Genomic DNA, 22,812 nt, shown 5'->3' with positions numbered 1-22,812 from the left:
AACGATGGTTACACTCTGGTATTCAGGAACAGGAGGAGGGCGGCACGGTGGTGCAGTGGTTAGCGTTGTCGCCTCATAGCCTGGTTGGTCTGTGCTCTCCCCGTGCCCGCGTGCCTGGCGACAGTTCAGGGTGTACCCCGCTTCTCGCCCGCACTCCGCTGGCTCCAGCTGCCCGCGACCCTGACGGATTAAGCGGCATAGAAAATGGATGGAGGACAGGGACAGAACAGGAGCTTTGTTATGGGCTGTAATATTAGTATCAGTATATATTACCAGCCTGCTGGTGGCGCTACTTCTTTTCTGAAAAGAAACTGGAAGTAAGGAAAGAAAATGAAGAAGAAGAATTTGCCAAACGGAAATGGCGTGCCACTGAAGGTGCGAATGTTTTTAACACCTCGCTCAACAAATGAGGGCGGGTCTCAGACTCTTCATGTTCCCAAGCCACCGGAAGAGCTGTCCCTACTGCCCGCGCGACAAAACGAGGTCCCTGCCACTCTCGGTGGGCGGAATCATGGCTGTTGGCTCGTTTTGGTAACTGAAAGTACAGCTCAACCGAAACGGCACAAAAATAAGACAGCACAGAACTGTAAACGGATAAAAGCGAGTTAAAACAATGTCTTCGCTAAGTAGTAAATCTGCGCAGGAAATTAGCGAACTGCTGGATGAATACGGGATAAAACACGGACCTGTGGTCGGTGAGAGACTCAGATTGTTTACTTTGTGGTTTGCGCCCGTTTTTGAATCAACGATTATGGCAATTCAGTTTTACAGGCCTCTTCGTGCCTGTGTGACCTCCCTCCTGCAGTCTGGGTCGTATTCTTTTATTTTCAGTGTCCATTTGTTCATTATTTCTCAAATGTACTTTGTGTGTGACCTTTTGGACTCAGACTCCACCAGAAGCCTGTATGAGAAGAAGCTGAGAGAGGCCATGGCCAAAGGGAAAAGAGCAAACTATAAACCATCACCTGACAAGACCTACTACAGAGAAGAAGGTAACTGTCCCTTTTTTTTTTTTTACACTAAAAAAGTTGAACTCTTTTTAGGACATAGATATGCAGTTTGTCTTCAGTGATAACAAGTGTTGTAAGTTCTGTTGAAGTGGGATGAAAAATGGCTTGAACATATCTTGTTAAGGCTAAACTTAAAGAAATATGTGAATATCACACAATCATACATATATGGACTCACCAAGCACTTTATAAAGTACACCTGTACGCCTGCTTATTAATACAGTTAATCAGCCAATCATGTGGCAGCAGTGAAGCCCAGACAATCATGCAGATACAGGTCAGGAGCTTAAGGTACCGTTCACGTCAAACATCAGAGCGAGGGAGAAGATGTGATCTCAGTGACTGTGACCAGAAGGGCTGGTTTGAGTATTTAAAAAAACTGCTGATCTCCTGGGATTTTCATGCACAGCGGTCCCTAGAGTTTAACTCAGAATGGTGTGAAAAACAAGTAGCATCCTGTGAGCATCAGTTCTGTCGACGGAAACACCTTGTTGATGAGAGGGGTCAAAGGACAGTGAACGCATGAATCCATGGACTTAACTTGCCTTGTTTCAACAGTCCAGGCTATTTCTGCTGGTGGTGTAACGGTGTGGGGGATGTTTTCTCAACACACTTTGAGCTCCTAAATACCAATCAATCAATATCTGAATACAACGGTCTATCTGAGTATTGATGCTGACCAAGTGCATGCCTTTATGGCCTCAGAACTGAAGCTGTTTTGAGAACAAAGGGAAGCCCTACTCAGTATTAGTGTGGTGTTTCTAATAAAGTGCTTGATGAGTGTATATCATATATTACATCTTGTTATCTGGAGGCCAAAGATTTTATTTAGAAGCTGGAATTCTTCTTCTTGCCATTTAGAAAAGCAACTGAAAACATCTGTGCTGCTGTTCAGTTTAAACTGACCAAAGAGGATGTTAATCAGGTGACTGACAGCAGATTGTACAGCACTGTACTGCCTGAGTGTCTGCGATCGAAATATTACTTTTCAGTAATATTTTACTTTTATTACATTTCTCAGATGGGCAACTCAGGTTTTGCAAATTTGCAGGAAATGGTGTATTAGAAATGCACACTGGATGTGATAGTTCATGTGATATTTGTGTTTTTTATTTCAGAGGAGGAAGTCACCTATGTATACAGGACACCAGTAAGTATCTTTTTCCACACTGCCTCCAGGTACTGGTCTGTTTTTTTTGCATCTGAATGTGGCCAGAGTGGAAAGAGGCATTCAAAATTTTGACATCATTGTTTAGGGATATTAATATTTATATATATATAACCTCTGGTAATGGAACAAATTTCAGATTCTAATTACATCTGCATCAGGCTACACTACATGTTGGCTGTTGCATAGTGCATTGTGTTTAAAGGACCAGTGTGTAGGAGTTAGTGGCATCTAGTGGTGAGGTTGCAGATAGCAACCAGTGGAATGCCCCTTCCTTTCCAAGTGTGTAGGGGAAGCTACAGTGGCCTTCAGGTAACATCAAAATGCAGAAGGTAGAAACATGGCAGTGCAACATGGTGGGCTCTGTGGACCTGCTCCCTATGTACACATAAAGGTCACATTCTGAACTAACAAAAACACAATTCTTAGTTTCAAATTACATTTAAAACTACTGGGCTTATAGATATGCACAGGTTTTTAAACAACACTGTTGTCAAATGTCAGTATTTATATTCTCTCGGTTTCCAATTTTGCAGGTGAGAAGCGAAGGTGCAGGAGACAGGTCAGTTCTTTTACTAATCCTCAACCATTTTGTTCAAACACTGATTGCCCTCCTTCTATTCTCACCCTCTTTCTATTTCATGTAATTAAAAAAGCCATTACAAATCTGTCTGATTTTATGATGATGACTTTTTCCCCTCTGTCTAGTGGGCACTACATGAGGTCAAGATCAGGGAGGGCTGAGAGGGAATTTGAACATGAGTAAGTTACAGTTCCACTAATTGTTGCTGTCATTACAGTTGATGAGGTGTATACAAAACTTCACGTTTACATTTCATGTCTCTTTCTACAGGACGTCCTACTCAGCCTACTCAGCGTCAAGGCCTGAATACAGGGGAAGGGATTTTGCTGATGAGTAAGTGTTTTTATACAAAGTTAATCAATGTCATCAGCCATTTAGGTTCAAATTTGCGAAATTGTTCACATCATCCTTTTTGCATTTTGATGCAAATTTCTGTTTTGCCAATCTATTATTGTATATTTAAGAAGACCACCATAACTACATATAACTACTTAAAACCACAAAACTATGCATCCATCATACATTGTAACTCACATCAGATTTTAACTTTGGAGAAATGCTTGTACAAATTTGGGGCTCTTCTTGAGTATTAAATATTTATTATGTAATTCCTCTAATTCCTCTCCAGGCCCTACATGTACGACACACCATCCACTTACAGAAACACCTATTTGAAATCGACGCCCATGAAATCCAACCAAGACGCTCCAAAGGCACCAAAGTCGTCTCGCCTCATCCCACTGTGGGTTCAGTTTGTGTTCTTCCTGGCTGTGGCAGCCTTCCTCTACTTAGTTTTTTCCAGTATGGAATCAAATGAGTCCCTCAAAGGGATAGAATGATTTGTTCTCCTATACAGGCTCTGTTTATAGGGCTGCTACACTTTATTATGCATTTTATTTTGAGGAATGTGTTTTGGCTAATGCCTTTATTTTAGACATTGCTGAAATTGTGATTTGTGCTATCTTTGTGTGTGTTATAATTGCAGTTTATGATTGTTTATGCTTATAGATAAATAATAATAATACATTATTGCCACTAAGCTTCAGTGCAGCAGCACAACTAGAATAGATGAGGATGCCACAAAATCCTTCCTCCTCTGAGACAGCAGCTGTCTGTCTGTCCACATAGTTTTAGCGTTAGTTTAAAAGTCGTAGATAATCATCCGCAGCTTCACACTTACACATGAAATATCCACAAATCTTGATATGAGCAGTTCAAGGTCAGTGGGTTATCAAAGTACAATGTCTCATATTTCAGAAAGAGACTTTAGGTGTTGAATGTGAGATTTGTTTGGCACATTGAGCGTCACTAAGTGCTAAAAGAAAAAAAATGCCAGTCAACTCTGTACTGAAAGCCTCAGTAATTCACAGTAACTCCAGCTGGATAGTGTTTTATCTACAATCCATGAAAGGAAAATAATCCAGTAATTTAACTATACATAAATCTCTCATTAGACTTAAGTGACCATTGTGCAATGTTCAGACACCTTCAAGAGAATTTGTTATTTCATCAAACTTTTAACTGTTAAGTTTTTTTTTTTGGGGGGGGGGGGGGGTTCTGTCCGTATTTCAAAAAGCTGACACAAAAAACACTTGAACTTGTGTCACAGTGTGAATTAATTAAACTACGGTTCAGAATCAGAGGCACTGGGACAGATCTTTTAAGTATCCCAAAGTTTTCCCTTTTTCATTGTTATAGTGCTTGGTAATAACGGGGTATATGATATATATTATTCTGTGTATATTGTTAATATGGACATTGACCAAATCCTGGCACGTTATGTACTCTTAGGGTACAACAATGCTTCCTTTTGCCAGTTATCAAAAATAATTATAGTACAGTTTGGATGGTTTTCCCACCAGCTGTAATGCAAGTGCCTCCATAGTTTTATAGGAATAATTGGGATATAATTAATGTTTTTTCACTGTTTTAACTCTTAGTTGGAGAAGAGTTTTATGTTGGGCACAAATATGAAACTGATCTGTTTTTACAAGCTATAATGTCATGTGTATGCTTTGGTTTTTAGAATTAATCCTCAGATATCACACTTTTGTACTACATAGTCCAAGTTTTGATGTTGTGATTTGTTTTGTACTTGTTTCATAATTCAAAATATAAGAGCTTGTATATGTAAGCCAGGGTCAAGTCATTTATTCAGGGGCAAAAACAAAATTTAAATGTTAAAATAACTGACAGTGTAAAAATAAACTATATTATGAATTATTGATAAAAGCTTTCTTCTTTTATGTAGTTTGATCTGATGATATAAATTACAACAGCAAATGTAGTAAAAAATGTAAAAAAAAAAAATCTAATTGAAACAAGAAGCTCCAACAACATTTTAATCACCTAATTTCTACTTACACACTAATTGCAGTAACGTACATGTTAATGATGTATGATGCATAGTAGGGTTAGACTTAAAATACAAAAACATCCTGTAATCTTCAATCTTTTAAGCTTTAAGGATCATTGTCATCTGTGGAAGCAAGTACATAATAAGCTAGTGGAGCCTGTCGTTAGTGTTACCCGGTAATAAATACAAAACAATATTTTTGAACTGCATATACACGGAGACCTGAGGAACCCATGTCACAGTTTCCCCAGTTCAGCTTTTAGTAGCAGTTTTCCACTTCATACATCTGAGGCCATGGCAGTAGCCCAGTCTGAATGAATGTGAAGTCAAGCCTGAACCATCACCGACTTAGAACTGGAAATAGTTTCTGCTCTCTGTCAGTCTTCTGAGGCCGTTAGCCCACATCTCACTAAAACACAATGCTTAAGAATGAATAACATCTATTGTTTCCCTGCAGCGACACCACCCTGAAGTTTACTATGAAAGAAAACTGCAGCACAGTCTTAGGTCTCTGTCAGTGTCCAGTGAAAACTGTGCCTCATCCAGACTGAACTTGATCCAGCTGGTGCCTCCTCCAAAGGTGGATGACCAACCAAGCTGATGTGTTACGTCCCCTGCCTTCTGAAGGGATGTCGGACACAGTGTGAGCCTTCTGACTTTCCACTTACTCGTTCATTCTGCTTCAAAGGAGAAACACAAAATGCTCAACTTTAATCTCTTGTCCAATTAAGAATGTAAATACAGACAATGAAAGTAAAATAGTGTAGTGCCTATAAAAAGTTTTCACCCTTGCTTGGATGTTTTCATGCTTTATTCTTTCACAACATTAAATCAAAGTATTTAATGTGGATTTTTTGACAGGTAAAAAAAACTCTTTAATATCAGAGTGAAAAGATCTAAATTAATATAAAAATAAAATACATTTGCATAAGTATTTATCCTTTTTAAATAGGACACACTTCAATCATAACTGGTTTATCCAGCTGGTTTTTAGAATTGGTTAAATGGAGACAGCCTATGTGTAGTCAGGGGGTTTCAGTTGATTTGACTTAAAAAAAAAAAAAACCTACACAATGAAGACAAAAGAAGACTCCAAGATACTCAAAAAATGGTCAGTGCAAAGCACAAGTCACAAGATGGATACAAGAACATTAAATAACCTTTGATTTATTGTTGTAAAACTATAAAATGTAAAAGCTTCCAAGGGCAGTAAATACTTCTTATAAGCACAGTTTGTGCAGGAATCATGACCTTCCGTACCTGCTGCCTGCATACACCATCATAGCTTGTTAACTGATAAGGCAACATAAGTGTTGTCCACACCTGTAAAACAAAAGCACAACTATTACTATGAGTACAAGCAAGGGATGTTTCATTTCACTGTCTAAAGTATAAAGGCTTCGGGTGGAAACTTACAGGTTCTGGTCTCTCGCTCCAGCTCAGAGGGCTTCTTCTCCTTGTTACACAGCACCTTGGCCACAATGATTATAACAATGACAGCTACTACAAACGTCAGGACGGACACAAGCCAGCTGATCACCACTGGACTCAGTACTGGATCTGGGTCTGAGGGTCAGAGGAGTTATCTGTAAGTTACATTCAGGGTGTGTTTTCATAGATGCAAATTCATCTACTGCTGCAACTAACTGTGACAACCTGAAGTGCACTTGCAAACAAGTGAAAACACAAAATCTTTACAATGAAGAAGTGTCAGGAATGTCCAGACAGACTAACTGATGTAAAATTTATATGAATATCATGGTATCAGATGGCGATCACACACACCCACACAATTCTTGTCTTTATCTCTTTAAAATATCACTCTAGTCTATAATATTATCACTTTGACCTCTTATGGCTATAGGCAGGGGCTGGCTTTCTCTGGAGACAAAGGTGCGTCCACCCAGCTGGACCCTATACAGGCAGTAGTAGTAGCCCTCATTGGAGCTCTGGGCGTTGGGAAATGTGAAAGTGACGGACGGGGTGAGGGCAGGCAGGGACTGGCGCACTGTGCCATTGGAGCGGATCAGGCGCAGCTGGAAGGAACCTCCAGGGTACTGCTGCTGGGTAGAGCAGGTGATGTTAAAACTGTGGCCTTTAATGACGGAACCAGCCGGGGCCTCAGTGGACGTGTTGAACCAGTGTTGGGGAGTCAAGAGTTCCACTGTGATCAGACAGGAAAAAAAACAAAGGAGAAATGAAATTGAAATCTGAGAAAATCTAGTAAATGGACTCTTGAGTTTAGATTTTGCTACACATTCTGTCTCTGAAGATCAACAGTCAACATCCGTGCTCAAAACCGTGCTGAAATGTTTGGTGTGCTCTAAGTTTGAAGATAAGACATTTAATAAAATGAAACCAAACCTGATTTGAGAAATTAAAGTAAAATTTGGTGCAAACCAATTAGGTTGAGTTGGGCAGAGAATCAAACATCCAACATAGATTGCGCAACAAAACAATGTGCTAAGGGAATGGGGGTTGGTGCAACAGAGTTAATGTGGATTAGACAATACAGTTACAACTCACCCACGGTGATGTTGATGGAGTTGCTGGGTGGAGAGCTAAGCAGCTGAGAAGAGAGGCCGCCCTTGATCCTGTACCGACAACTGTAGCTGCCCTGGTGGAAAGTCTCTATGTCGGACAGAGTGAGCTCCACTATGGCCTGGGTCTGGTCTGCCCTCTGCGTAACCAGCGGCGTGGACACTCCCTGCTTGTAGAGGTGGAAGTCACTGAGGTGGTGAGCCAGTGGAACACTGCAGCCGAAGCGAACAGCCTCCCCGGGTGTGAACACAGTGTGAGGTGACAGCAGGGTGAGGGTGGGCGTTAAAAGGGTCCCTGTGAGTAAAGACAGGTTAATCTCAAAATGTGAGGATGATCCAACAGACAATACTCTTCACCTTATCAATAAACACGCTGACATGCAGACTATTCTAAATACTAGCCTAGTGTTGCAGTTATAATAAATTCCTCTGCTCAGCCCACCTATCACCATACCGAATACAGTATGTACCTTTGCATTTATTCATTTAGAATAAGCTTTTGTCTAAAGCGACGCACAAATGACGCACAATTCAAGCCACAGCAGATCAAGGAGAAGCCATCAAGACCGTTTTTGACAGGGAGAGACATAAATAGAAAAGGATGGAGAAAGAAAGCTCTTTGAAGAGGTACGTCTGAAAGATAGAGAGGAATTCTGCTGACTGAACTGAGTTAGGCGCCTTGTTCCACCACACAGGAGATGAGTTTGGATTGAGATTTCCTGTCTCACTGTGATGGTAGTCGCTGTCAATTTACAGATCATAGCATTTTTTAGAAGGTGAGCATTTCATAGCCTCTATGATTCAATACAGCAGAAACCAATGAGTCAGCTTTGTGGGGGTACTCCTTGGCAGTTGAAATACTTAATTAGACTGGAGCCTCACCTGAGCATTTCACCCCTGCATCGTTCTCATGGGTGCAATAGGAGTTACTGTGGAGGACAACAGCACAGCGTGTCAAACTCGACTCATGTCCAGTGCACTGGACATGCCGGAGCCAGATCTCTCCTCTGCCTTCCCCAAATGCTGCACCACGAAGGGCAGATTCAGCTAAGCCACAGCCCAGCTCCAGGCACACCACATCAGCCTCCTGGAGGTCCCAGCCATGATCACAAACCGTCCCCCACTGGTCATGGCGGAGGACCTCAACTCTCCCAGAGCACTTGTTCTCCCCATCTACTAGTCTGACCCCACCTGTGGAGAGAAAAATTACTTAGAGACAGAAAGTGTGGGAAAGGCTACAGATGCAAGAGATTTATATCAACCCAAGGCTTACCAAAGGCATCAACTCCATCCCACAGAACACCTAACAAGCCTGTGAGGACATTACAAACATGGAATTATTATCAGCCAAAAACAGATTTAAAAAAAAAAAAAAAAAAAAGCAGTTTTCTCTCAGCTGGTTAGTTACACCTAATACTAAACAAAGCACTGCAATCTAATTTCACTTTGTTCAGTTTTGGTTAAAACTGACTTAGAGAGGTTAATTCAACATAATGGTCATTTAGAGAGTTGTGATTTGTGGTGCGGTTGAGTTGCATGACACTGAGCCATTTTTCTAATAGGTTGATTACCCCAATTAGCTCTACTTAGCAATGAGGCTGAACTAATTATAATAGCTCTCAGTTTAAGATACTACAGCCTCCAAAATGGCCATACACTTGAATGAACGCCTTTCTATTGCAGAGCTGTTGTATTATACTTTAATTTTAGCTAATTAGACCCAATAAATTGCTCACCGAGAATTCGGTATGTTACAGTGGTAAAAGTCCAAGATTAAGCTAGCTAAGGAGAAAAAGCCCTCGTAATGTTAATTAACGTTACAAGACACGTTTTGTAGTCATGACTACAGGGCAACGTCTCTTAAGTTAAATACGAAAAAAAAAAGTTATTTTTCCTGATAATTAAATGTAGTAACTGTTATGGTTATCCTATTGCATAACTATATAAGCTACCTAGCTTCAGACCTAGCCAACTGGTAAACCAGCTTAGATAACTGCTATTAGCTGCCTTAGCTCACCCGTTAAAAGGATGTGGAGGAATCTCAGCATCGTTCCCCTCACCCTTCCATCAGACGGCCGGGGGTGAAGGATGCCCGCTGTCCCGTGGATGGTGCTGACAACCGTTCAAAGACAGCGGCTGCACAAGACATTAGCTGGCTTGTGTGCTAGAAAGACATGGACTTGCTAACTGAACTAAGAGCTAACGGCTGAGCAACTTTGACCAGCTAACACTTAACGGTAAATTAGTTGAAGACATCGTCGATAGCCGAGCAGCGCTAGTGAACTGACAAATAAATAAAAATGTCTTGTCTCGAAATCAAGTAAGGCTACTGGGGGCTCTCACGATGTCCGAGAGATCGTCGGGATAACGCTGGGAAAGCTACAATCCCGTCAGGCCACCGTACTTAAGTCAACTGTCTATCCCAGTGCTAAGCTGAGCCCTTCTCCCTGCAGCAGACAGAGGTCACTACACCACCGCAAAGCCGCATTTAAACTCACCAGCTTTCTCTTTAAGGAAACATTCCCTCCTAAATCAGTATCAATACAAGTCATAAGAGACAAAATCCACAGTCAGTATTTTTTGTGCTAATCAGGAACACAAAGTCACGTGAAAAAAAAATCACCTGCGCCGCTAAGCTGTTTTCTATTATCTATCATATTACTGTGTGGGGAATTGGCAAATTGGCACTGTCCCCATCTCCCAGCATGCACCACCAGTATATATATATATTCCTATAGGAACCTTAAGTGCAGCAGAATTTTTTTTGTAACCTTGGCCAGATCTGTGCCTTCCCACAATTCTGTCTCTGAGCTCTTCAAGCAGTTCTTTTGACCTCATGATTCTCATTTGCTCTGACATGCACTGTGAGCTGTAAGGTCTTATATAGACAGGTGTGTGGCCTTCCTAATCAAGTCCAATCAGTATAATCAAACACAGCTGGACTCCAATGAAGGTGTAGAACCAACTCAAGGAAGATCAGAAGAAATGGACAGCACCCGAGTTAAATATATGAGGGTCACAGCAAAGGGTCTGAATACTGATGGCTGTGTGATATTTCAATTTTTCGTTTTCAATAAATCTGCAAAAATTTAAACAATTTCGTGTTTCTCTGTCAATATGGGATGCTGTGTGTATATTAATGAGGGAAAAAAAATGAACTTAAATGATTTTAGCAAATGGCTGCAATGTAACAAAGAGAGAAAAAATTAAAGGGGGTCTGAATACTTTCCGTACCCACTGTCTTTTTCAGAGAGTAGGAGTAATGGGCATCAATTTATTGTACAATTTATTGACCATTCAGAAATTTAACAGCAACACAGGGCATGTCACAATTTCAGCTTCCTCCTTGTGACAATTCCCACCGCCCTGTCCTCCCACTTAAAACTCTTTGGTCATGAGTCGGTTCTTCCCTGTCAGGGAGGACAATGTGGGTGAATGAACAAAAACCACAACAGGAAGAAGACAGTTTTGCTGATTCATGTTTGACTGGTCAAATGGTTTCACACATCAAGTGACTTACTCAATAGATGTCCTGAGGCAAATTTTCCATTTCATATAATTTTCCTGTCATAGATGACTTGTCTTCTCTGTAGCAGAGGGTGTTTTTTTTTCCTCTCTTCCTTTTGTTTCCCTCTCTTCGGTACTATGACCACATGTGTTTACATTTTAAGTGCCTCATGTTATTACCTCAGTTGTGTTCATGCCCTGGGAGGCTTGTGAAGGCAGTGGGTAAAATGAATTCAGTGAAAAAACCTGCTTCAATCTTAAAAACAGCTGCAACTCAGAGGAGATTTATTTTCCATGTGAGACATTAACTCAAAACATAATGTCACATCTATAGGAGCAGCTCCAAAAAGACAATGTTAGAGTAGACTAAACCTCAATCCAACGCAGAAGTTGTGTGGCAGGATTTGAAACTTGTCCATGCATGGTTGAGCGGTTTGGCAGGGCAGTTTTGTAAAAACGAATTGCAGTGTTGGATTATCCACAAAAACTCAAAGCCAAACGAGGGATATACATTTTATATTTGTACTCTATATTTTATAATTGATTTAGGTCACTTTGGAATCAATCTTTTGTGTTGATCATGGTCATAAAATTCTTATGTGTTGTAAAATTATTAAAGCACAAAAAAGTCCAAGGGTGTGAATACTTTTTATAGGCATGATATGTAAGGACAGTGGAAGACTTGTTTCCAGATCTGAGTGACTCTAAGTGAGGTAAGTTGGCATGACAAGGGAAAAAAGTAGCACAGTTTCAGCAAATAACAGTATGAGGAAGAGAGTTATTAGAAAACACACCTTGGCGTTCAGTGATTGCACAAACAGAAGTAGAGAACAAAGGAAAGCTTTTACCAAATATATTGTAGGTATTAAGCTTGTATATGGAAAAATTTAGAATACTCCTAAAAGAGGAAAGAAATTAAATTCCTTAAAGAAAGCTGTGACTAAAGATGTGTTTTTTGTTCACCCAGGTTCCTTCTGTGTTGTACTGTATTTTAGCTTTTGGGTGCAGTTTTCATATAAGCCATTATAGGTTTCGACCACACTCTCACACATACTTCTGTATTTCCTTCATGTGTTCATGTATCTTCTATTCAAGTGTGTGAAATAAATAAAATATTGTATGTATATTTAGCCAAACCTCTGATGTTGTCACCTGATTACTTAAATTAATCAGAATATTTGAATTTCAGAGCTGAACCAACCAATTAGTCCACACATTGATTTATCGGTTATTGAGCCATACTGACAGAGCAGGAGCTTCGCTCTCCTCTTGTGCTTGCTACAAACATAAGGCAGATTTCTGAATGAATACATCAGTATTAGGGTCAACAACCAATTGATGTAGTTTCTTGATGCAGTTTATTGAGCCACTGGTCAAAAAAGCATCCAAATTCTCATTATAATGTAAAAGGTGACCATCTTTTTCACAAAGAAAAAATACAGATGAGCCTGTATGTGTTTATATATCTATATATATATTTAAAAAAAATATGATAAATTTCTCTGTAATTCCAACTTCAAAACCAACACATTATATCTGTGAAACAGAAATCTCAAAATGGCCTGTGGTCATTACACTGCAAGGAACAGCACTATTGCTTGAACATCATCTGATTAACTTCCCTTTGTTAACTACATCAGTCGACCTGCACAGTCATGTGCGATGGTACACAAACCACTGATAAAAGGAAACGAACACGGTCATAAAATAACAAAACATAAAATAATTTAGTTAACTTAACACTAGTCCTCTAAGAAGATGACCTTTTTCACGTTTGGGGTTTAACAAAGTACCCCGACTTCTTGAATTATTTTGACTCCTAACGACAAACTTTCAATAAAATAATGTGTTTAGCTCTTTGGATAACAGTACAACCTGCCTCAGTTCCACCATAAAAGTCTCTGTAGCACCACATCAATATATGTACAGTATGTGCTGCATTTTCAAAAGTCTCTTGCCCAGTGTGTCTTGGGTTTTCATGTGGCACCCATCACTTGTCAGGATAATGCCAACTTTTTCAAACTTGTCTTCATTTGGACTCTCCCAGCAGATGGACGATGAGTTCGTAAGTGGAGAGGACGATGGCTGTGTTAGGGATTTGTCTAATTAGCTGTGGAATGAGTCCTCTATAAAAAGCTGCATAGCCTTCCTCCACAGCTATTAACCTCCCTGTCTGGAAGAAATACTTGTACTTGCTCCCTTCCTCGCGCAGCCTCGTCCGTATGACCTCTGTGGAGACAAGCACGGAAAAGTATTAGTCATTTGCGTAAACATAAATACTTCTCCCTGGCATTAGGTTACTACAAGAGAAAAACAACAGATGCATTTGTTTACCATGTGGGTAGGCGATGCAGGATGCACAACCCTTTGAAAAAGCAGCTGCCATCATCAAACTCAGGAAGTCTGATGCTCCTTTCTCCTTTTCACTGTTCGGGGACGTGAACTGGTTCTTGGCGAGGTGTTTTTTCAGTGTCTCGTAGATGAGGAAGCAGATCATGGTCTCCGAGATGCCGGCATAAGACGCGGTCAGACCTCGGTAGAAGCCCCTAATGCCTTCTGTTCTGTAAACATAGCGAGCACACTGCAGTGCATTCATCTTTTTCTCTCCTCTGGCTCTGAAAGATCAAACAGGTCAGGCTCATTAGTGCCACAAATCACATAATGAGAAGAACTACAGCTAACAACTATTTTAACTATTGATGAATATATATCTTTTGTATTGCTCAACTAATCTTAAACCACCTTTAACCACCAGGAACCTGTTCATTTCTGTTGTCATCCAAGTCAGCTTTCAACCCTATAAAAGGAGGAGGCATACAACACCCTACAGTTTCCTTATTTGATTGAATGTGTAACCTGCCAAGCCTTAACTGAATTTTGTTTGAAAACATTCAGTTCTTTTTGCCCCTTTCATTCATAAAGCCACCATTTTGTGTTGCAGGACAGGTGTTTTTTTTTAAGACAGACTGAATGTGTGAGCTCACATGATACTACTGCCCTGTACTCGATAATGTAAATATAGACTCTTCCTCTGGACGCAGGACAGTACGTCAGCACTGTGTATTTATGGCGCCAGGTCACACGCTCAGTCTCATACACTGCGTAACCGAAGGACAGAGTCGTGCAGACAGACTCTGTTAAAGGTTTCTGTGAAAGGTCACATTATGTGAAATACCTTCACACCCACAAACTCCCTAAAAATGAATTGGACTGATTTATAATACAGTGTGCCTAGAGCTAAAAAAAAAAATACAAATACACACAGGGCAGGTGAAATAAAGAGTGTACACACTTTTTCTCCAGCTGCATCCTGGTCTTGACCATCCAGATGGGGTTCATCAGACTGTTCGTAACAAAAGCTGGGGACAAGGGACAAAATAAGAATATACAGGTTTACACAAAAGGGTAACGAGACGATCATCCCCTCAGTGTGACTCTCAACAAAGTTGTTAAGATAGAAAAATTATCCTTTTTTGTTGAAATCATTGAGGGAAATTACAGCATGAACACACAGTATACAGCCACACAATAAATATAACCTTTTCTGAAGTCAATAATGTTAATTTCAGAGGCTTCAAAAAAGGCTTGTGTTGGCACTGTGTTATTTTATGTAACAAAGGGGATCATGCAGACCGCTCACCTGCAGCACCAGCAGAGGACATGTGCACCACTCCACTATTAGGGACGAACAGCCCATTGAATATTTCTTTAGCTTTCGAGTATGCAGCAAAGTAAATGGCTCTGAAACACAGAGAACAAACTGGTAAGAACTCGACAGAGAGAAAGCCCGTAAAGATTGACACACACTGCTTAAATATGAATGCATACTGTGAATTTGGTTTTATGACAGCTGTACCATTATGTAAATGATTCCATTTGGGCTAGTGTGAGCCTTTGACAGAGTGCATCCAGAGCAGTCTGTTTCCCAGCGCCTGCTCTCTGCTTGCATTCTGGAACACACTGTCACTGCACCAGAATGGGCTGAATAAGCACTGGGCACCACAGATACCCACAGAGCTGCTCGGAATATAAGTCTGTCCAAGTTGGCCAGTGGAACGGGAGGACAGTGGAATTTCTGAGCAAAGGCTCAGGCTGTGGCTACTCATTAACTGTGGGCAAAGTATAGGTATTCGTGACCCTTTTCAGTTTAACAAAGTTTCAAAGTCTGATCAACGTTTTGTGACGCATGCACTGGGACTACTCATTTTATGGTTTTATTACTGCTGTATGGAAGTTCACTCTCAAGTTTATCAGCCATGAGGGAAATGCTCTACTTGCTGATACTAAAAACAGAACAAAAGGTGAAACTGAAACTTTTATAAGATGACTCAAATTTTGTTGTGACCGCTATTAAACATTATGCTTATTACTTTTGGACAATTACCATGTCTGTTGAATTCTCAAAACTCTATGTCTGTGAAATTTTGAACATGTTTTATTTGTTCCTTAGCTAATTTTTTAAAGGACCAGTGTGTAGGATTTGGGGGCTCTATTGGCAGAACCATTGATATAAATCATTCATAATTCATAGTTATGTTTTCATTAGTGTATCATCACCTGAAACTAAGGATCTTTGCGTTTTCCTTAGTTTAGCCCTTCATATCTACAAAGGGAGAAGGTCCTCTTCCACCCACCATGTTGCACCACCATAGTTCTACAGTAGCCCAGAACAGACAAACCAAACAGTGGCTCTAGAGACGGCCTTCTGTGATTGTATGTTACCTGTAGGCCACAGTAAGTTCTCCTATGCACATGGAAAGGGAGAGGTCAGCGGAGGTGTATTCAGTTTGTTGCAAACTGCGACTTCACCAATAAATGCCACTAAATCCTACAAGACAGGTCCTTTAAGAATAAGTGTAATACAAATACAGAGGCCTAATCTTGTTGACAGACACTGTGGTCTAAACAAACAAAGCAGCTGGCTCGCATAACTCTGTGAGGCTGGGGAGGAGCTAGGAGGCTGCTGCCATGACAAGGGCTTCCTGTTTATACAGCCAGTTAATGCTTTCAGTCATTTAAGAGAAAATACACACACAGCTTCCTCCTCATATGTTTTCTTTAGTTAGCAGTTGTGGTATAATGCATTCTGAAGTGTCCTGATACAAGGAAACAAGAGTCTGCTGAGAAACCACCATTGCGTCACTTTGTGGCCTTCTCTGACCCTGCTTTGTTCATCGTTTTTGAATAAAAGGACACTTCACTGTGATTTATCATTAACTTGTAATGCAATACGCAGGAACCATTAAGGATGGTGGTGGAGAGGAACAACTCTGATGCATATGATCAACTAAAATATGTGTTGCAGACAGTGTTTTCACGCTACCTTGAGGGGGCCACACCAACAAGGTTCGGCCCCAGACCACGGAAAAGTGATCTTGGTCCCTCTTTTTCAAGAATCGACCTGAAATAAAAGCAAAGAGCCATAAACCATTAAACACAAAAGATATATTTGACAGACTTCTATTCATATACACCACTGTACATACTTAACTCTGTTTACATTTGTTACAGCAAAGGTCAGTAGGATTACCCCTGATCTATTAAGGGTATGAGTATGATAGCTCACTCCTGCAATCATGTGAAGTGTTACGCCAGACGAGTTCACTTGAGCTGGTTTTGAATATGTTTCTACACTGAACCCAGTCCCCTCTGCAGAGCTTGGTTTGTCACGTCAGCCACATCCCCACAGAGTTTTTAACTCTCTGGAGGCAGTGCCCTTCATTCCCCAGATGACAGGCAGGCCGGCCTGGGGCCAAGCAAAGGGGTAGTTACAACTGCCATCCCGCTGTTCTCACATTGATACCCAACCTTTCCAAAAAATTATGACACAACGATGACCTCTTTGCAGGTCACAGTAGTGTCCAATCATGCAGTTTCCATGACTAGAGAAACTGGTTTAAAGACCCATAATGAATTTCTTGCACATTTTTCACAAACATGAGCCTGTGAATGCAAAGACAACCCTCTAACAGCTCTGAAAAATCAATTTGTATCAGCTAAAGTAAAATGAAAGACAAGATCTGAACTAACAAGAAAATATTTGTTCTCCAAAGAGGAAAAACTTTTTAGGCATATGCAGCTTTGATAGCTTCAGCTACAGGAGACACCGGTCCTGACCGGTTCATTCTGTGGCCTCAGTCCTCTAAGTGTAATGTAACACTGACACAGCACTCTGCTTAAAACCCTCCCCCCCTTTCTCTTGGCCATTGAGGCTATTTCTAGTCTTCTCCAACCTAAGAAGGCTCATAAAAGGGCTACTTTCATGGACATCACAAAAAACCCTTGTTATAAGTACATCTTAAAGCTTGCTAGGAAAGCATGTTTGGTGTCGACCCAAAAAGTTAAGGACACTAAATACCAGCAGGACACTGTGTACTTAATCCCCACATTATGTAGGACAGGATTAGAGCCCTTAAATGTAAGACTACGAAAGCAGAAACCAAATTACAAGATCTCTGAAGTAGAGAGAGAGGAAACAGACTGAATCACAAGAACTGCACAGAACTTTATACAACTACGGCAACACACAACAAAGACAGTTATTTTGACAAATTTGTTACGTCAACACAGACATGCCTAAACAAGGAGGTCATGGCAGGATAAAGGCCGGTTTATGCTTCTGCAGAGAATCAACGCTGTAGGTATGACACAGCTGTGTACCCTACAGCGTGGCCTGTAGTGCACCTTCCCAGAAATGTAAATACACGTTGTGTCAATGCAAACCACAACAACGGTGACCAGTGCCACTTGCGCAGGCAACGGCATAGGCTCTGCGTCAATCCTACACAGAAGTATAAAGCGGTCTTAAAACCAAGTACACGCAACTTCAAAAGTCAGCAGCCAATAATTATGCCTGTCCCTACATGGTAGTTCTGATAAACAGCAACGTGCACCAGCTGTGAGGAGGGAACACTTTGTTTCCAGGTAGAAAACAAACGCCCCAAGGGACAGACTTCTGCAACCCTGTTCCCCTAACAACAATACAAACAAACATCTTACCGTAGGACCTGCAGCAGCCCAGGTGTAACGGTACCCGGTCGTATAACCCCAGTGCCACTTAGGGTGCCCAGTTGCACCTGGAAGACGGGTCGGAGGGTAAGGCCAGAGGACTGCAACCGCGTCTTCAACACCTCCAGGGGGCAGGTCACGATGGCTCCCACTGTACCACTACACCTGTAAATTGATGACACAAAAATGTTTTAAATGTTTAAAATACTGCCAACAAAGTAGGCAATGTCTCACTTGTCAATATGTATGTTTTTTGGTATTAGCAAGGTTACTCATTTGAGCTTTGACTGAGGAGACATTTTTTCCATCATAACACAGCAGAGGAGCCAATGGCCAAGCGGTATGAACAATTCTGGTCAACGACCAGTGTTTTGATGTGCAGTTAACACGACACATCTGGTGCACAGGGTTTTCCGGCTCAGACATTCTAATTGCACTTGGAAAGACTTGTTTACCAGAGGAAAGGCTGTTTTTAGATAGAACTATTCCAATTTCAGCACAAAAAACCCCATTCATTTAGTTCTTAACACATCTCACTGGTAGATCCATTATTACCCGTGTCTATAACCTTGTCAGTGATAAGCTTAGAAGTCTGGAACAGATTAGACTAAGCCTCTGTACTGTGTCATGTCTGAAGGACAGAGTCAAACATCTTAGCAAAAGTGACACCTGACCTAACAGTCCATTCATTAATTATTACCTATTTATACAGCACTATTTGGTGTTAGAAATTATACTCTGGATTTAGTTTTCCATATTGCATAACTTCATCTGTCAAACACATGCAGTCATATTGAAATCATGTGCTGTGGAGTTGCTGTGGCCCTGAACACTGACCACAAAGATAAGAAACCCTGGGAAATGGGTGCTTGTGCGGGCCCTCTGAAAATGACAAGCATGTGTGTAAAACTCCATTTTATGCATTAATTATTGGTGTTGTTCCACATATACTTAAGAAACTGGCCGCAGGCTGTCATACAAGCTCATCTGGTTTTATAACTAACCGTTTACTCGAGAGTTAAACACAAAACATCCCACTCCATACGTTCGACATGCTGCATGTTTTAAGGCTATGATATGATCGGAGGGCTGCAGTTAAAAGTAAAAACGAAGGGGCCAACACTCCCATTATATAATACATTTGACTTATTTTGCATGTAAACAATCACATAGTCAAATCACATGTTACATGAGAAGCTAAAATTAGGCTAGTCGCAAATTTCAAGGGTAAAATGGCGTCATTTTAAACGAGCCAGTGCTGTTAAAATGTGACCTTAGCGTCCACTGGATGTCATCCAGCTCATAGTTATAGCACAGTCCAACATGGCATTATTCGGGGTTTGCAGATAGCGTTCTTCGGCCGGGTGGTGATGGACGTTGGTACATGGAGCTGCTAGTTGAAGAAGTGTTATATAACACCGAAGGACATCATTGCTAAAGGCTAACTGTTCCCGTGACTGCGACACGACCAGATATAACGGCGACGAGAACCTCAGCTAACCTCTTAACCCACGGTCTTGAGATATTCATTACATGTTCGGGTTTCATATAATGTATTATCTAATACGCCAGGTTTTTACTCGCAATAAGAACAAGACTTTCCAGACACAAATAAACAGCTGACTCTGTTATATCTTGCTAGCTAACGGTAGCTAAAATGCATTAGCAAACTTCCGCAAGGATAGCTTGTCCATGGAAATAAAATATGTTGTCGGTTGGTTCGTTGTCCACGACAACTTGGCGAGGTATTTTTAAAACATTTCACAGACATAGTTTTACGCTAAACATTTGTTCGCGGTTGAAGAACACAGTGAAAGAAACACGTCAAACTACAGTCTTAAATGCCACGCTATGCTAAGACGAGTTAGCTTGCCTTTATGTGTTTTAGCATGCTGGCTGGCGGCTCCGTAACCTGTCGACTGAAGCTCAAATTCTCTTTAGTTTCACATAAACGTCTCCTGGACAAGGCCGTGTATCCCACGCCAGAGTTACTTCTTCGTGCTATATAAACCTTTGAGTTAGTAGTGTCTTTACTCCGATTTGAAGCAGTGTCGTTAGCGTGACTTACCCCCCGGCGAAGAGATGTAGCAGCGTGTCTTTCTGTGCCATCTTTCTGTCTTTTTTTGTTGTTGTTGTTGTTTGTTTTTTCAAACCGCCACCATATTCTTATTATGTTTCCGTTAAAATCGTCCCCCAAGTGAAAGAACAGAGCGACAGTGTTGTGATCCCGGTGTGCTGCCGCTAATCCGTGTCTCCGTACCGGCTCGGCGGACCTGTCAGCTGTGGGCGGAGCGGCACGGTGGTCTGAAGAGCGTCTCGCTGTGACGTCGGTGGGCCGGGCGGGGGTGTTGTCCGTGACGTACGCACATGTGCTCGCCACCCTGGGTCTATGGCCTTTTTTCGTAGGGTTACACAACCATTGTACCCGCAACAAACACAACTCCGAAAAACAACACTTCGAACTGCTGTGTCCCTACTGACCTTCGCCGGTTTCAGTAGAACCGCTCCCCCACCCTAACCCCCGCCCAAAACCCTAAGATTTTCCATGTCATTTCTGATTTTGATTTCTGGCTCCTTCTCATATCTGACTGACCTCAAATTTGTTGAACATGTGCAAAATTTGAAGAACAATAATTCTCACCACTGCTCCATTTGTCTTCATCCATCTTGCTTATTTGTCTTGTAGAGGGACTCTGTGTCAAAATTTAGCTTTATGCCCTAAATTATTTTAGTACATAATGTGTTCATTTGTTGAAAAGTTGAGAAATGCTTTAATTGTTTCTGTATGTCAAGAAGTTAATACACACCTTGGGCAATTTGGTATTGGTTCTGAAGGTTTCTTTGATAATCAATCAATTGTTCAGTGTGTAAAATGACAGTAAATAGTGAAAAATGCACATTATGCAGTTGTTTGTCAGTTGTCTGATCAATTAATCAACTAACGATTTCAGGTCTAGAATACTAGTTGGTTGCTGTATTGTGACATGTATTGGTTGTTTTTGATGTCTGAAAATAGTGACAAAATGTTCTGTGAAGGTTATCACATATCGCAATGGTACATTTTGATCTCCATGGTTATCTCAAACCAGTTATCTAATACTTATTACCTCCTGCTGCTACAGCACCTCCTACCTGTAATTAACTTGTTTTGAGTCTGATAAGAAATGGAAATAGGGAGATTAAAAAAAAAAACAAGATAACCTAATTTTCTTCAGCAGGAAAATCACAGAACAACAAAGACCTTGATTTTAACTGGACACAAAGTATGACACTATGACCTGTGACTGTTAACTGTGCCATTATGAACACGTGATGTTATGGTATGTGCTGCCCACCAATGAGGGGTGTGTAATAAAAGTTGGAATGTAACTCCAGCGGTCACCCTGAGGATGTCTAAGCTCCAGAAAAATAAGTTACTCAATCACCTTGATAACAGTTTGTCTGTTTGTATGTCTGCACAATAACATGTGGGCAATTTTGTCAAAACACACTGGTCAAACCAGCTGCGCTTGATTTTTGACCTATCTGAAAACAATGTTGTGTAGCATGTTGTATGAAAAGGTTTGGATCTGCTTTGTATCAGTCTTGCCAACATGAGTGGTCCAAGTTAAGCTTTGGTAAATGAACCTCACCACCTCTGAGGTGGGTCAAGTAAAACAAATACAAATATATTTCAGTATTGTCACCAGTGGTTAAGAGTAACTAAGTAAATTTACTCAGGGACTGCACCTAAGTACTATTTTGAAGTACTTGTATTTTATTTGAGTATTTCCATATGCTACTTCATACTTCTACTCCAGTTTACTTAAGAAATAAATGTGTATGTTTGGTTATTTATTTATTTCCAGATTAAGGTTCTATATAAACACATATGGATGATCTTATGATGGATTGTTAAATACTAAACAAGTGGTTTCCAGCCTTTTTGGCTTGTGAAACCTTAAAAAAAGGCAGTGTCTAGTTGGAGTTCCTTGTCATGTAAATGTAGGGAATTGTTGGAAGTTTCACTAAAGAGTCATTTCCCGTCCAAGCGTTTGTGATGGTTTCATTTAGATAACTGTTTTAAGCTCAATGAGGTAAAATTGTTCAGTACATCACAAAATAAGCAAATCCCCCCCCCCCAAAAAAAAACAATATAAATTTTGTGTTTTTTCTTTAGTCCTGCCCCATAAATCAGTAAAATGCAGCTTATGAATTGAGATATCAGAATTAACAATCTAATAATGCCATATATAATGATACATCAGTAACAGGGACTTAATTCTGATGAATACTTGTTATAGAGTACTTTTACTTTGATACTTAAAGAACATTTTGCTTGAAGCTGGTTTTCTTTTGCTGGAGTCGGATTTTGAATGCAGGAAATATACTTGTAATTTGAGTATTTTTACACTGCTGCACTGATACTTTTATTTAAGTTTACCATTGGGCTCAAGAGTGCAACTGGATGATCTTAGCTGGCATTCATGCTTCTGTAGGTATTGGAAATGCTGACACCAAGCGACTGGGTATGAAACCTGCAGCTACAGGTCAGAATCTCACAGCTTTGCCTTTTTTTTCTTTCTTGTTTTTGTCCGTGTTTGTTCACCAGCCATATTAAGTTTCATTCTTTCTTCCCTCATCATTGTGTTGTTTTTTAA

General features: G+C 40.6%; 2 protein-coding genes across 3 annotated transcripts; both read right to left on the bottom strand.

Moving 5' to 3' along the window:
- Window positions 1-5,089: 5,089 nt before the first annotated feature.
- si:ch211-150o23.3 lies at window positions 5,090-10,052 on the bottom strand. 2 transcript variants are annotated; one of them, XM_041059266.1, is made up of 8 exons: window positions 9,675-10,052; window positions 8,931-8,969; window positions 8,540-8,848; window positions 7,644-7,952; window positions 6,967-7,281; window positions 6,534-6,683; window positions 6,378-6,440; window positions 5,090-5,797 (listed from the first exon to the last, which is right to left on the bottom strand). In XM_041059266.1, the coding sequence occupies exons 1-7, from the start codon at window positions 9,703-9,705 to the stop codon at window positions 6,397-6,399; spliced, it is 1,197 nt and encodes a 398-aa protein (XP_040915200.1). In that variant the 5' UTR covers window positions 9,706-10,052; the 3' UTR covers window positions 5,090-5,797; window positions 6,378-6,396. The 2 variants fall into 2 exon arrangements, with proteins under 2 accessions (XP_040915200.1, XP_040915209.1); XM_041059275.1 differs by having other exon boundaries at window positions 5,090-5,794.
- Window positions 10,053-12,503: 2,451 nt separating this feature from the next.
- slc25a33 (solute carrier family 25 member 33) lies at window positions 12,504-20,466 on the bottom strand. The gene is made up of 7 exons (XM_041058374.1): window positions 20,241-20,466; window positions 18,164-18,337; window positions 16,488-16,565; window positions 14,805-14,905; window positions 14,457-14,523; window positions 13,499-13,779; window positions 12,504-13,393 (listed from the first exon to the last, which is right to left on the bottom strand). Exons 1-7 carry the CDS (start codon window positions 20,279-20,281, stop codon window positions 13,194-13,196), a joined length of 942 nt encoding a protein of 313 aa, XP_040914308.1. The 5' UTR covers window positions 20,282-20,466; the 3' UTR covers window positions 12,504-13,193.
- Between the last annotated feature and the right edge of the window lie 2,346 nt (window positions 20,467-22,812).

The sequence above is a fragment of the Toxotes jaculatrix genome, chromosome 2 (genome assembly GCF_017976425.1).
Source record: "Toxotes jaculatrix isolate fToxJac2 chromosome 2, fToxJac2.pri, whole genome shotgun sequence".
NCBI classification, from domain to species: Eukaryota; Metazoa; Chordata; class Actinopteri; family Toxotidae; genus Toxotes; species Toxotes jaculatrix.
This window is presented reverse-complemented; position numbering and strand designations above follow the sequence as displayed.